The 15764-nt window shown below is 34.4% G+C and overlaps 1 protein-coding gene across 1 annotated transcript; it reads left to right on the top strand.

Annotated features, from left to right (window-relative positions):
• Positions 1-1707: 1707 nt before the first annotated feature.
• On the top strand, positions 1708-7361 carry LOC104884783 (indole-3-pyruvate monooxygenase YUCCA6). The gene is made up of 4 exons (XM_010669478.3): positions 1708-3479; positions 4987-5235; positions 6219-6341; positions 6523-7361. The coding sequence occupies exons 1-4, from the start codon at positions 2685-2687 to the stop codon at positions 6727-6729; spliced, it is 1374 nt and encodes a 457-aa protein (XP_010667780.2). The 5' UTR covers positions 1708-2684; the 3' UTR covers positions 6730-7361.
• The last annotated feature ends 8403 nt before the right edge of the window (positions 7362-15764 follow it).

The following is a 15764-nucleotide window of genomic DNA, read 5'->3' as shown; positions in this document are numbered from 1 at the left end:
GGCCATGAGGTGGAAGCTCCAACCATTGGGCTCCCACATAATTCTCATATATCCTTTATTATCATGCATTCACTAGTGGAAAAATGAAGAAGGGCTGCGCTGAAATAGGCCTGTAGGGCTGCGCTTTTTGACAGCAGCCCTTTCAGTAGCAACCCTTCACTTTTTAAGTAGGGCTGCGCTAGAAAAGCGCAGCCCTTAAGCTAGAAGGGCTGCGCTAGTTAGGAAAAAGCGCAGCCCTTCTGCTCAGAAGGGCTGCGCTTTTTCCTAACTAGCGCAGCCCTTCCTACCAAAAAAAAATAAAAAAAAAAATTTTTTTGACATTTTTTTACTCATAATCTCACATTTTCTGAAATTAAACAGAAGAGTAGAGAAACGAAACGAAAATGAAAATACTAAACCCAAAACAAAAAAAAAGAATGAAACGAAAATGAAAAAAACGAACAAAAACTAATACAAGAAATTATAGATAGTCTGAAAATACAAGAACATTAATCAAAACAAAGATGAAAATACAAGAACATTAATCAAAACAAAGAGAAGTATACAAGAACATTAATCAAAACAAAGAGAAGTATACAAGAACATTAATCAAAATATATAAACAAAGAGAAGTATACAAGAACATTATAGATCTAAAATACAAGAACTACCTCCAAACATTAACCTAATAATGTTTAAATACATAAAACAAAACCCTAATACATAATTTAAGGGGAAAAAAATTTCGGAAAAACTTAAAATGCCTATTTGGAGGCTTAAACGAACTCGGATGGCTTAAAAAGCCTAAACATCACAGCACAGCAGTGAGTTTGAGGCCCGTTCCGCTTCCGAAAAGGTATCACAATAGGCAATCGGACTCCGTCGACATGTTTAGTGCAAATCATTTCAGGGTTTTTGTCGCAAATGTTTATGGGAGTTTTTGAGAGAGAAGAGAGGATGAGAGAGAAGGAGGAAAGGAATAATGAGGGACATGAGAGAGGAGAGAGAATGAGGGATAATATATTTGACGAATCCCGCTTAATATTTGAAGCCCGCGAACTTTTTTATTTCAAATTTTTTCAGGAAGGGCTGCGCTTTTTTTAAAAAGCGCAGCCCTACATAGCAGAAGGGCTGCGCTTTTTTAAAAAGCGCAGCCCTTCATTTAGTAGGGCTGCGCTTTTTAAAAAAGCGCAGCCCTCCTTACCTACGGAAGGGCTGCGCTTTTCCTAAAAGTGCAGCCCTACTAGGTGAAGGGCTGCGCTTTTAGGAAAAAGCGCAGCCCTTCTGCTATGTAGGGTTGCGCTTTTTAAAAATAGCGCAGCCCTTCACTAGTAGGGCTGCGCTTTTACGAAAAGCGCAACCCTTCCTGTGCAACCCTTTCTATTTTTTCCCCTAGTGATTAAAACTGATAAAAGAATACGATTTTATACATCTAATAATAAAATGTGTATAATGAATCAATAATACTCCCTCCATCCCAAAAATCATAACAGCAATTCTCATATTTGTATGTGTTAACAGTAACTGCAACACTCCTCAATATGACAACAACCCACAAGTATTTTATTATTTTTGTATCACTTAGTGGTCCCTTCATCTTTAACCTTAGCTTGACTCAAAGAGTCCTTTTCTCTCCCTTGTTTAACCATTATTATCACTTATCCTAAATCCTAATTGAAAATTTCATGGACATTTTTTTCTTAATACAACTAAAGGCCTTTCTAAGGAGAATTTTGCTTCATTACAAATTGACATATAATGGGTAATTAAACAAACTTTACTCCTACTAAAGTGACGTTCAATTAGAGAGGGAAAGGAGTGATTTTTTATTTTCCAAAATAAAAATAAAAAAAGAGCACAAGTCTTACTATAACACCCATCTTTTGTTATATTTATTTTGGCAAAAAAATTATTACTTTATGGGACAAAAGTCCCACTCAACTTAGAGCTCTCTCTACCTTTTTTTACCACACTTAGCTAGTTAGCCTCACACCATATGTTTTTTTTCACAACAATTAAAGAAAATAATTTTAAATTTTGAAAAAAAAAAATTAAAAAAAAAATTCGAAAAATAAAAAATAAATAAAAAAATTTCCTCTCCATCTAATTCACCAAAGGAATATATATATTCACATATCACAATCTCTCCCTCTCACTCTCTCTTTCATTCTTTCTCTCTCTCTCTCTCTCTCTCTGGGTGTTGAATGCTGAGTTATTCCCGTACCCTTCGCCGCTCTCCTCTCATCTAATTAATCTTTCTTCTCCATTCAACAACAACACCAACAAACTACCAACAATCCTACTTCTCTAGTTATTTTCTTCTTTCTATTTTTGTGTTCTAAGTGAATAACAACTTCTCTTTTCTTCCTTAAATTCAGGAAATTTATTACTTATCTTTTTTTTGTTTGTTTCTCCTAATCAAAGACTCAATTTTCATCCATTTCTTGGATTAATCTATCTCTTTTGATTACTGAAATCTGAGTTTAATTATTAATCTCCTCTCATTTTTTTGTTAGTTACAAACATGTGCTTCTACTTGATGTTTGTTAACAATTCCCTAATCTTTTCTTCCCATGTTCTTTTATGTTTGTTATTGGTAGTTATCAAACAATAAAAACAGAACAAAGAAACACCTTTTTTTATAGTTATTTTCTATATTACTATTTCATTGTTTTTGATATATATATCTATATATATTGATCATCATGGAATACTTCCATAATAATTTGAGAGAGATAGAAGGCAAGCTTATACATGATCCACAGCGTTTCAACTCCGGGATATCGAATTCGACACGTTGCGTACTAGTATCAGGTCCGGTGATAGTAGGGGCAGGGCCATCAGGGTTGGCGGTAGCAGCATGCTTAAAAGAGAATGGTGTACCAAGTTTAATCTTAGAGAGATCCAACTGCATAGCCTCTTTATGGCAACTTAAGACCTATGATCGTTTAAGGTTACACCTTCCTAAGGAATTTTGTGAACTTCCCTTAATGCCCTTCCCACAACACTTTCCTACGTACCCTACAAAGTCTCAGTTTATTGACTACTTAGAAGACTATGCAACCAAATTCGAGATTAACCCGGTTTTTAATCAGACGGTGGATAACGCACAATTTGATCAAACGCTAGGGTTTTGGAGGGTAAGGACGACTACTACTACTACTTGGAGTAGTAATAGTAATAGTAATAGTAATAGTGATAGTAATAGTAATAGTAATAATAGTCGCGGCGAGGAGGAGGCGGCAGTGACAACCACCACAACGGAGTACGTATGCCGGTGGTTGGTGGTGGCGACAGGAGAGAATGCGGAGGTTGTGATGCCGGATTTTAAAGGGTTGGAAGAGTTTGAAGGACCAATAGTACATACAAGTTTGTACAAAAGTGGAGAAGTTTTTAGAGGTAAAAGGGTGTTAGTTGTTGGGAGTGGAAATTCAGGGATGGAAGTTTGTTTGGACCTTTGTCATCATAATGCTATGCCTTCAATTGTGGTCCGAGATACAGTAAGTACCACCATATACTATAGTACTAATTTAATTATTAGTTCCATCAAGTTTTTTTTTTTTTTTTTGAAATAAATACTTGTTTGAAAAGTTGGTTAAGTTGAGATGAAATTGAAATCTAGTTAGATATATAGATAGGTTTTGGATCCAAGGTTAGTTTACAATTTAAAAGATACTTGACCACTAAATGACAATTCATTAGTCCAAGTTATTTTATTTGTGTGAAAGATAGTTTTGATTATTATTGTTAGAGATTTTTAAACCCCATGATGTTTTTGTTTTTTTATATGTGTTTGGCATGATATCTATGAAAAGGAGGTAACTAAAAAGATAAGGGTTGAAGGGGGGCGGTGGTTTTTTTTCTTTAAGTTATTAGGATCTCATATTGAATTAGCAAAAAGCTTAATGTTGGTTTAGGCTTTTAACAATCACCCAACTTTTTGATTTCTATTTAACACGAAGAAAAAACTTAGTACTAAAATCTGAAAGAAAATGTAGAGAAACTCATAATTTATTATCGTGGTGTAATAAGTTTTGCGTATTTGAGTCATAATACATAATCAAAAAGAATAGTTCTATAAATATATATTTTATGAAAATCAAAAGTATCTTGATAAGATAAATTAAATTAATGCATATTATAATTATGAACTAGGTTAACTTCAAAAATAGACAAAAAGAATATTACGATTTCATTTAATTGTCTCAATGGCTAACTTGTTTTTAATTTCATTTGGTTATCTTTCGGTAATATGATGGATTTTTAATGATAACTCGAGCACTTCCCCCTCCCCAATATGTTAAAAAGAGATAATTGTGGAGTTTAGTGTGTGCGTGTGCTCTTTTGTTCATAGTATAGTGAAAAGTGAAGCTTTATCATAACTTTATAATTAAATAATAAGCACTTCTAGTAGTCATGGGCATGCAATAAAGGTTAGGCTAAGCTTAAAAAATTGCTAAAAAATCTTTTTGATGGGGTTTTGTTATTATGGGTTTTGATCTAATTAGTTAGTGAGTTCAAGTTCCAAGTACTGTTCATAATTTTTGCAAATTGGTAGGGAGAAAAATTTTCACTTTCTTGGGATACTCAAAGCATGCGCAACATTGGCTAAAAATTTACTACTAGTTTAGAATCTTAATTAGTAATATGTTTTATACATGGTCCTTTTTTTAACACCATCTTAAAGTTTTTCCTTCTCTAAAGATGCATTCCTTGCCTGTTAAACACCTTAGCTTTCACAAAATATTCAATCAATTAGTTATTCTTTTTGTTTCGCCTAGAAAGAAGGCACAAAGGTTAGATAAGAAACGAATCAAACTAATCCCTATTAAAATATGACGATGCTCCTAACTATTACTCCCTCTATTGTCTTTTTTTATTATTATTTGAAATCTTTTTGTAAGAGAAAGCTGGTTAAAGTAGGAAAAACTTTCACAAACAAAGTGAATATTGTTTGTTGATATATATATGCTAGCTGATATTCGTATTTTTGTTGTTGTTTTGAAGGTTCATATCTTACCTAGGGAAATGTTCGGGAGATCAACTTTCGGGTTGTCTATGTGGTTGCTCAAGTGGTTGCCAATAACGCTAGTGGACCGACTCTTGTTAATAATAGCCTGGCTAATATTTGGTGATACTTCAAAACTAGGTTTAGCTCGTCCTAAAATGGGACCCCTTCAACTCAAAAATTTGACAGGCAAAACTCCGGTGTTAGATGTTGGGACGTTTGACAAGATCAAAAGCGGAGACATCAAGGTATAGTTGTAGTACTTCATGTCTCACTAATTATTAACCATCATTTCACATCTTACTTTATTTTTTGTTTTCTCAAAATTAAAATTTTGCTTACAATCTTGATTCTCCTGATCAGAGGGGGGAAAAAGGGCTCCAAAGTTGAGAGATTCTAGTAAGATTTTTGCCCAGAAAAGGCAATAGCTTCTCCTATTACATGATAGTAATTTTTAGTGGGACATGATTCTCACTTCCATTACTAGCTCTTAAATCATTAGCAAATCCTTTAGTGTGATTTAGGCCTCTTTCTTTTCCTTCCACTTTTTTTTTCTTTTTAAATTTTTGATTAAGCATTAATCAAGTAGTACTTATAAATTATAGTTTCTTTAGTGGTAGGAGTGATTAGCATGGATATTTTGTGCCTAAAAATGTGTATTCTATGGTGAAAACAATTATGCTAGGGTCTTTAAATCTAAGCTAATTTAAGGGATTTTTATTAATGGCTACTTTTTTGATAGATCACTTTGTGACTTACTGCTTTTTTATTTTACGAATTGCAAAGTATTGCTTTTTTTAAATGGTTGACATTTATTATTGTTATTTTGACGACTTCTTTTCTAAGATAACACCATAATGTATATATTAAATTTGTAAAGTTTTTTTAGTGATTTTCACACCAAACTATCATTTTGGCACCAAAAAAGCCCACTAAAAATCGGCAACTCTAATTTAATACTTATTTTTCAATTGACTATGACATGTTACGATCTAAAACAAGAACCAAACCTGAATGTCAAATTGTTTAGTCGGTTATTAATCTTTAAATTAGTACCGAAGATTTGAATTAAATGCAACGTGTTCCACATAAAAATCACTATATGAGCATATCCTTTGAAATATGACTTCATCAATTGATTTATTTTATCCATCTTCAAAGTTCAATAGCTTGTAATATAAGAATATGTTAAAGTGACTAAATTTTTGCATATTTGTTACTATTCATGTAGTTATGTTCAAGCATCAAGCGTTTAATGCACCAAGCCGTTGAGTTTATTGATGGAAGTGTAGAGAATTTTGATGCAATCATCTTGGCAACTGGATACAAAAGCAATGTACCATATTGGCTAAAGGTATATATCAATCTTTTTTTTCCACTTATCTTTCAACTCCCCCACCATTTCCTTTTTTTAAAAAATTATTACAATTTCTTGATTCTTAAGAATATATCTTATTCTATATATTACAAACATTAAAGTTGAAAAACAATGAAAAAGTAAAGTATGGTGTTCCATTTTTTTTTCTCTCTTCTAGGATCGAGAGATGTTCTCAGAAGAAGATGGACTACCGCGCAAGCCCTTTCCTAATGGATGGAAAGGAGATTATGGGTTATATGCAGTGGGGTTTACCAAACGTGGCTTGTTAGGTGCATCAATGGATGCCAAAAGAATTGCAGCTGATATTGGACAATGTTGGAATTCTGAATCAAGATATCCTACATCTTTTGATCGCTCATTTTGATCTTCTTGATCGTATTTACTCTTTTTAAGTTTCGTCTTAGGTAAATATTATCTCTGTTTGGATTTAGTTGTCGCGTTACTAGTTTAAGTCGTTACATGGTTAACGTGACAATGAATTTTAGATAGAGGGAGTTTTAGTGGATGATGATGATAAGTAGAGAATTTTTGGTGGTACCAAAAGAAAAAACTTTGGTACTAATGAAGTTTCTACCCTCCAAGGGAAGAAAAAGATGCATGGGAAATGAGTGCAAGAGGAATGAGTTGGATCATATTATAAGGTCATACCCATCTTTTTCAAGAGAGCCAAAAAAAAAAGGAACACAATTTGAAATGCAATACTTGGAGAGATCTAGAAAAAAGAAAAGAGAAAAAAGATTTTAAAAAATTGAGTTAACAAGAATGTTCAATTTTGTGGGGGGACCTGTACATCTTGTACATTTTCTATTTTTTTCAGTATTTAGACTTAGGTAAGACTTGTTAGGAGGACAGGTTATAGTGTGTTTTTTGGTATTGTTTTTGCAATTATGAGAAATTGTTTCTCTTACTTCTTTGATATTTATGATATGATAATTCCAAAAATCTTGGATACGAAATTTTGACATAATGCTTGTAATATAATTGATTGTTTTTTTCTCCTTTAGTGTTACGAGACTTCAGAAGAAGCGACATTATAATTTGTAAAAATATCCATGCCTATACTTTCTCTAGCTAGAAAGTTAGATATTATCCTATCGGGAGAGTTTTACTAACTAACACTTCCTCAAATATTTTTAGTTGCACTATTTGATATTTGTACATTATTCATCAACCAACTTTGACAAGTTTTCACTCACCATTATATAAGAAAACACATAATCAAATGAAATCTTGTTAAATTCTTCTTGATGCGAGATTACGAGTATTCCAAACATCAACTTTTTATAATTTTGCCTTACACGCAAACATAGATATTAAAGAAACGTGTCGGAGTAATCACCGACTTACTTTGTAGTTGTAGGATAGAATGTGTCAAAGCAACAATCACCCACTCATTTAGTTCAAGTTAAAAATTATTAATATATTAAAATGTCAAACAATATCTATAACACGGCCAAAACATAACACATAAAAAATCAAATTGAATTAAACTCACTTCTAAGAAACTACTATTGTTATAGATAAATATAACACAGCCAAAACATAATAGATAAAAATCAAATTGAATTAAACAAAACTCGCCAAAACATAATAGATAAAAATCAAATTGAATTAAATAAAACTCGCTTCTAACAAACTACAATTGTTATAGATGAATATAACACGGCCAAAACATAAAAAATAAAAATCAAATTGGATTAAAAACAACTTCTGACAAATTACGATTGTTATAGATAAATATAACACAGCCAAAACATAACAGATATAAATCAAATTGATTAAACAAAACTCTCTTCTAACAAACTACAATTATTATAAATGAATGTTGACATTTGTGTATATAAAATTCTATAATGGTTGACCTAAGTGGGCCATTTGACAAGAGATTTTCCATCTTTTGTGTCTTGCTGTAAAGCTAGGGCGCGCAGGATTAAAGCTACCAAAATAGTAGTTGTGTGCCAATGCTTGCTTACATATTTCTCCTCCAAATTTCGGTTGTCATCTTACCAGATAGCAAATGCTACTTCGTCATATAATTGTATGTGTGTCCCCTTCAATGATCTCACATGATAAATTTGGGAAGTTTTTGAAAATAAGGAACATCGAACGAGACCCATCAGTAAAATCCACTGAACAAATTCACATGTGGGTGATTATTTGATTGATGCAGTATTATCATTCACGATGTAGGAAATTTTAGTGATCCTCATATTGACAATTTGACATGTAGATAAAATTGATAAATAAGTTTGTGAATTGTGATCGTTCCTTAAGGTTGTCAACTTTACATGTTTGGCACTTTGTAGGACATAAAATGTTTAGAATATTTATAAGGGGCTTGATACTTGACATGTTTGATCAAAGATTTACAGAAAAATAATCAATTTTATGGAGTTATTTAGCCAACAAAGGTAATTTTCCTTTTTATAAATTGAGAAATGGATCAAGTGAAAATAGAGGAGAAGGGGAAATGAGACGGTAGAATTGCAGAAGATATACATCTTGTTTCATACAGAACCAACAAAAATGTCTTGTATGTTCGTTGAGGTAATTTCATATACCTAAAACTAGCATGAATTTTTTTCGTAAACCAATTAATGAATGGGTTTAATTTCTGTATCCAACTAATAATATCGGATGAAGTCTAGAAAATTATATATATGCTTATGACTAGGGGTAATATAAAATATGAAACAAATAGCAACTATGTGTCAATATAGTGTGAGAGTGAAATATATACACACAATGGAGAAGCGATAAACAAACTATGTCACCGATATTCAAATGTGATTTAAGGGGGTCTCAATGCTGGGGACATACATAGTCGTCATTTTAATTGGAAACACTCACCTCATAAAGTGTTGTGAGAGAGCTCGTAACTAGGAATTAAAATCACAATTTGGGTCCTTGAAAACTTATTTGGCAAACGATTATATGTCAATCGTGATGTCTAAAATACAATTGATTTGGAGAAAGAGATGATCAATAATGAGACAGCTTGAGCATGCTTAAGCCAATTCATAACCGGGGAGAATATTTGGGATGGTTGATTAGAAAACTTACTTCCATTGCATGTAGGAAAACAAGAAATTGGTTGTTAGTAAACTTAAAAGTTAAATTTTAATTTGTGTCAATTTTAACATTGACCGCATCCATATCAAGTAAGTCTACCTTTTTTTATTGTAATATAAATACATTTTAAAATATGACAATCGAAAGATTAATTAACTAAATCGGTTCTAATTAAATGGATAATACCGTATCAGTTTGTGTCACAATTTGTGCCGAGTCAAAACTCTGATTGTTTATGACAATGCATTGATTAGGCCTATTAAGAATTGTTTTCAGCCAAATCCCCCTAGCCACTACTTCTAAAAACACCGATATTCTTGCATGTTAAATGATATGTATACACAATATACCTTTATTTTCACTTCAAGTTTGTGAGTCATGCATGCATGATAAAGCCTAATTCCTAACAAATTAATGACAATGTTGTATTTAATGATAGCCAAAGAAAAATACGGCTACTTTCACATACAACCACATATATACACACGTTAGTAACATCACGAGATTATGACAAGAAATATAAACAATGCAAGGTTGGTTTGGTTTGGATATTTAAGATAATAAGTATAACTTCTTCTATATGTAAGGTGGGGATAAATCCGACCAAATAAGCCTTGAAGAGAACAACACACAGAACATATATTCCCTTAGAATCTTCAACTTCACCATAATATATATAAAAAATATATATACATAAAATAAAATAAAATAAAAAAGTTTGACTATTCTCAAAAGAGATAGAGAGAAGTCAAGGTAAATAAGGGAGTTTTGACATTAAAAGCTCTTCTTCTTCTTCTGAGTTTAGAGAGCTCCTATTTAAGGCAAGGCTGCAAGAGTAGTACAAAATAATTAGGTGGGTCCATTAATATCGTGGTTGGCCATGGCCAATTCAGTTGGGCCAATCAAATCATTTTCTTTCCTCTTACATTTTTCCCACTTGTTGTAAGTTGTAACTTGTAAGAAATGCACATGAGAGTTGAGACATACATGACTGATTTTCTTCAACTAAAATCTTTTGCGCCAAAGTTATGTAATTGTTGTGTCATACAACTTTGCTCAACCATGACGGGGATTATTTGGGATGAAGAGATCATAGAATTTAGAGGTGGGGAAATTTATTAAGATTTGTGGGTCCCTTTTGACAAACCTAAAATCTGATATAAGTTTTACATCTATTTAGTTTTTAGTTGTACTTAGGTAAACCTAATATTAAGCTTAATGTTTCAGCCTACAAACTAGTCAAAGAAGTGATTTGTGGTTAGAGATTAAAATCCCGAGTTGGAGTATATAATCTCGAGCCTTATCGCTTGAGGTCATGTAAAGAAGGAAAACTGAACCGGGAGTGTTCCCGGGAAAGCTCTTCCGGCGCTCAAGTCAGTTGAGGTAGAGAGAGAAAATGAGTACTTGTAGAGAGAGATGCTCGAGTTTTGTTAGGTGAGAATTGAATACATGTTCGCTGATCGGGTCTGCTGCTTTTATAATGTTGGGGATTTTCCAGACAGAAAACCCTATTGGGGAGACGACACTCATGTTTTTAGGAAAGATGTCTACCTATGGTAAAGTTTTTCTTAACCTGAAGCTGGTGGGTCCTTTGGGAGCATGTTGATTTGATCTTTTAAGTGGGCTTTATATAATACTATTGAACCAGATCATGGGTCCAAACACTTAACTATATATATGCATCTTTTTTTTTTTTACGGAAACTATATATGCATCTTACTTCATCATTAGCACAATCCACAATTTTTTTAACTACACACTAAAAGAAAATTGTGTAAGGCATTGGTTTACAAACCATTAGTGTTTGACTTGAAATTAGATTATATAACTAAATTGGTACCATTTGTAAGCCTTAAATATCATCTCCAAACTTTGTTATATATATAAATCCACCATATATATTTCTAACAATAAATTTTAAACATTGCTGGTAAGAAGAAGTGGTATATCATGTTTGGAGGACCAACTGAATCTTAATTGTATTTAAGATGTCTTAATGAGTATTCTACTTGATTGAACATGAGTGGATTTGGGCATTTGGCACCACTAGGGTCGGTCCAAATTCTCAAATAATTAAAATTGTCTAACAAAGGCCCTCCCTTAATTTGGTAAATAGATTAAGATATCATTTACTTTCCTTAAGCACGAAAGCAACAATGATAACGAATTAGGAGTACTAATCTACAACCAATCATGATTAAACGAATCATGCTATAAAAACATGAATCTATCATATTCTTTGTACCTGAACTTTTTAAGTCACATGGAATAGCATGGTAGTAAATAAAGTAAAATGGAAGTAGGCTCCCTAGTCCCATAAGTATATCGTATGGAGCTAGCCTGAAAATTGAACCCCACCTAGCGCCGTGGATTCTCTCATTATTTTTGCAATTACCAATTATTGTCGTCGACCTTCGGATATAGTACTTGTTGAGAGCTAAGTTGTACATCAGAGTAAATATGCATTTCCACTAATGTATCAGTTGAAATAGGTGGTTTATAATCGTGGATGCCATCTATATAGGTTAGGTAATAAAGTATTGTGGGATGCTATCCGTGATTTAGGATCGAATTTCATCTATATCACTACTCTTGATCACTCATTTACACTAAAAAATGTGTGTGTTTATAAAACCAACGATAATAAAGTCAATAATGATTGCTTGTGGTGGTTGAACCCCATGTTTGTTGTGTGCAAATGTGATTTGTGAGTTACTCCTACTATTGCAAATTGGTTTTAGTATAGTTGTATGTGGACCGAACTCTATTCTTCTCCTTTTTATTTCTCTAAGTCATGATCATAAATAGTCTTGTACTACATATATTCTACTCCCCTCTCTTTGCCAAACTTTGGCTTGTAAAAAAATGAAACAACAATGTAACCCTAACGCCGACCTCCTAGCTTTTTTTTAGGGGACCTCCTAGTGGTTAATGCTAGGAGAGGTTTGACAACTCACTCTGGCTCTGTTTGAGTAAGTATTTTATTAATTTTATATGATAAGCTGTTAACATATTTTAGGTATTAAAATGATTAGTATTGTTTTAGAGATACCAAAATAACATTTCAGGTGGTTAAAGTGGCTTGATACGTTAAAATATTAACCTTTTCATAATCAGATGACTAAAATTTTGGAAAATCCGTTTAGAAATTTTATAACAACTAATCTTGTCAAAATAATTTAGCAACTAATTTTGTCAAATAATTAAACTAGTAAGATATCTTATCAGTTCCAACACCGCACCTATCACTTTCAGTTTCAGCTTTATCTTATAATATTAATTTATTTTCAACTAATATTTGCCAAATGGAGCCTTTGTATTCCCTGATATCAAAAAAAAATGTAACACTAATGATAATTTCAATACTACTTCTGTTTTAACCCCCTGCTAGGTGTAAAGGTCGTAGAAGGTTGCCCATTTACAAGTATAGCAAAAGTGGGGGAAATCACACATTTCATGATCAAATCAATATAACAACTCGGAAAAGCCATCTTCTGCATCATTTGCCTTAAAAAAACCCATTCGACCCTATCATATGCTTTGCTCATGTCCAGTTTAAAAAAACCCATTCGACCCTCTCCCCGTTTTTGTTTATTCTTTGTGCGGAAGGTTTGTCGGCTTTATTGATGGATGCGGGGGAAAAAAAGATGATTCATGGGATAAAAATCGGCAAAAAAGTGAGCCATATTTCTCACTTACTGTTTGCAGATGTTAGTCTGTTGTTTGCTAGAGCAACAGTTGAGGAGGTGGATAGTGTGTTGGATGTTCTCTCTATTTATGAGGCTGCATCTGGACAAAAACTGAATAGGAAAAATCTGTGGTATCTTTTAGCCGAAATGTCGAGACTGATAAGAAAAATTTGCTCCTGGCGAGATTAAATTTTAAGGCTGTTGAAGATCATGATAAATATTTGGGTCTACCTACATATATAGGAAGATCAAAGAAAGAAGTTTTCCAAGCTATTCAGGAACGAGTCTGGAAGAAGCTAAAAGGATGGAAAGAAAAATTCCTATCACAAGCTGGACGGGAGATTCTTTTAAAGGCTGTGGCACAGGCCATCCCGATGTACACTATGCAAGTTTTCAAACTTCCAAAAAGCATTATTTTGGAAATTGAGAAAATGTGTCGAGCATTTTTTTGGGGTCAAAAAAAGGACGAGAGGAAGATACCCTGGCTCTCTTGGGAGAACTTGTGTCGATCAAAAAGAGAGGGTGGGATCGGGCTACGCGACATGGAAGCTTTTAATCAGGCACTATTGGCGAAGCAGGGATGGAGAATTCTAACAGATGATAGCTCCCTGATGACGAGAGTGCTAAAGAATAAATACTTTCCATCTTGTAGCTTTTTCGAAGCAAAAACTCCTCCCACAGCTAGCTTCACATGGAAATCCATATTACAAGCACGGGTTTTGCTGCAAAGGGGAGTCCGAAGGGTGATAGGAGATGGTCGAGCCACTCGAGTATGGCAGGATCCATGGGCCCCTACCGAAAGACATAACGGGCTCTTAGCCCCGATAAATGAGGAAGGTCACCAAGTCGAGTTTGTAAGTGAGCTAGTGCAGGGGTGTGGGTGGAATTCGCAAGTCCTATCCAAGGTCCTACCTCCCTGGGACGTAGCAAAAGTCCAGGAGATAATTTTACCACTTTTCCCCTGCCCGGATGTTTGGGCGTGGCGCTGGTCAAAAAATGGAAATTTCACTGTGAAGAGTGCATATCATGTGGCTGTCCAGATAAAACGAGGCTCGCAGGCCAGTTCGTCAACTGAGGATGGTTGTACAGTGTGGAAGAAAGTGTGGCATGCTAGTGTACCCCTAAAGGTACGTAACTTTGCTTGGAGAGCTCTACATAACGCAATTCCGGTTAAAGAGAACTTGAAGCGCAGGCATGTGGACGTGGACCCAATATGCCCTCGCTGTGGGGAGAAAGAAGAGAGTGTGGACCATCTTCTGCTCACATGTAGTGAAGCTCAGGCGGTTTGGTATGCATCTCCACTTCGGCTTGATACATCTCAGAGCAGCCACGGAGGTTTTCGGGAATGGACAGTGGAGAAAATGAAGCTAGTCCGAGAGGCTGAATGGTGGGATGTTTTCTGGATGTTGTGTTGGTCCTTGTGGCTGCACCGAAATGATTGGGTATATAATGGTGTTAGGGGGGATTTTATGGGAAGGATTGGGAAAGCTAGAAGCATTCTGGAGGAATATCATAAAGCGACGATGGTGGATCGAGATAAGGGTAGCTCGTTGCGAGTGCCAACTCAATGGGTCAGACCCACGGGAGAATCGTTAAAGCTGAATTTCGATGCTGCGTTTAAGGAAGGGGAGCTGGTGGGCATGGGTGCTGTTCTGCGGGATGGGGAAGGTGAGGTGCTCATGGCTATGTGTGCCTCCTGGAAGGGGAAATGTGCCATACATGAAGGAGAGGCAATGGCGGCAAGAAAAGGTATCAAAATAGCCATGGAGGCGGGCTTTACGCAGTTCGTACTTGAAACGGATTGTGTGATGGTTTTTGAAGCTCTCAATCGGGGGAAACGAGAGGCGTCCACTTTCGGTTTGATTTTACATGATATTTTTATGCTTTTGTCTCAGTGTGGGACTGTTTCGTTTAGTCTTGTTAGGCGAACTGGAAATAGAGTAGCCCATTCTTTAGCAAAGAAAAGCCTAGAGGTGGATGAACTAATTGTATGGCTAGAAGAAGTCCCTACAGATGTAGGGGATGCTGTAGCTGCAGATTTGCTTGAGTAATAAAATTTGGGTGTGTTTCTCGACAAAAAAAAAAAATACTACTTCTGTTTTATGTTATTTACAACTATTTAATGTAAAAAATAAGTAGAGAATGTTTAATCGTTGCAAATAATATGAAACGGAGGTAAGGTAGTAGTATAAGTTATCAAAATCATCTCTCACAAACAAACATTCTTATATTATAGGAGTAGGATGAATGATGGTGTACGTCGCATCAATAATTAGTATGCCGTATCTGACAGGACGTTTTGAGGCAATATCATACTATCATGCAAGAAACTCTACGTACGTAATTAAATGATAGTTACTCAAAAGTACAGTTGGACAAATAATAATTTACACAAACAACAACTTGGGATGATTTATTATTTATTTTGGAGCCGAAATTGATTTGAGAACAACTAGGTAGAGGTAGAGTCAAGAGTGTGGTCCTAACAAAGGCATATCTGATCCACAACCTCATGATATGTATTACAATTTACGGCCTCTCCTCGATCAATTTTTCCTCTCTAATGTACGTACACACTACACATGGTGTATTTGAGGACCATTCCAATTTGATAACAAATAATTAGGCATAAGCTTTT

Source organism: Beta vulgaris, chromosome 2, assembly GCF_026745355.1.
Source record: "Beta vulgaris subsp. vulgaris cultivar EL10 chromosome 2, EL10.2, whole genome shotgun sequence".
Taxonomy (NCBI): Eukaryota; Viridiplantae; Streptophyta; class Magnoliopsida; order Caryophyllales; family Amaranthaceae; genus Beta; species Beta vulgaris.
The sequence above is the reverse complement of the archived record's forward strand: the minus strand, read 5'-3'. Positions and strand labels throughout refer to the sequence as shown.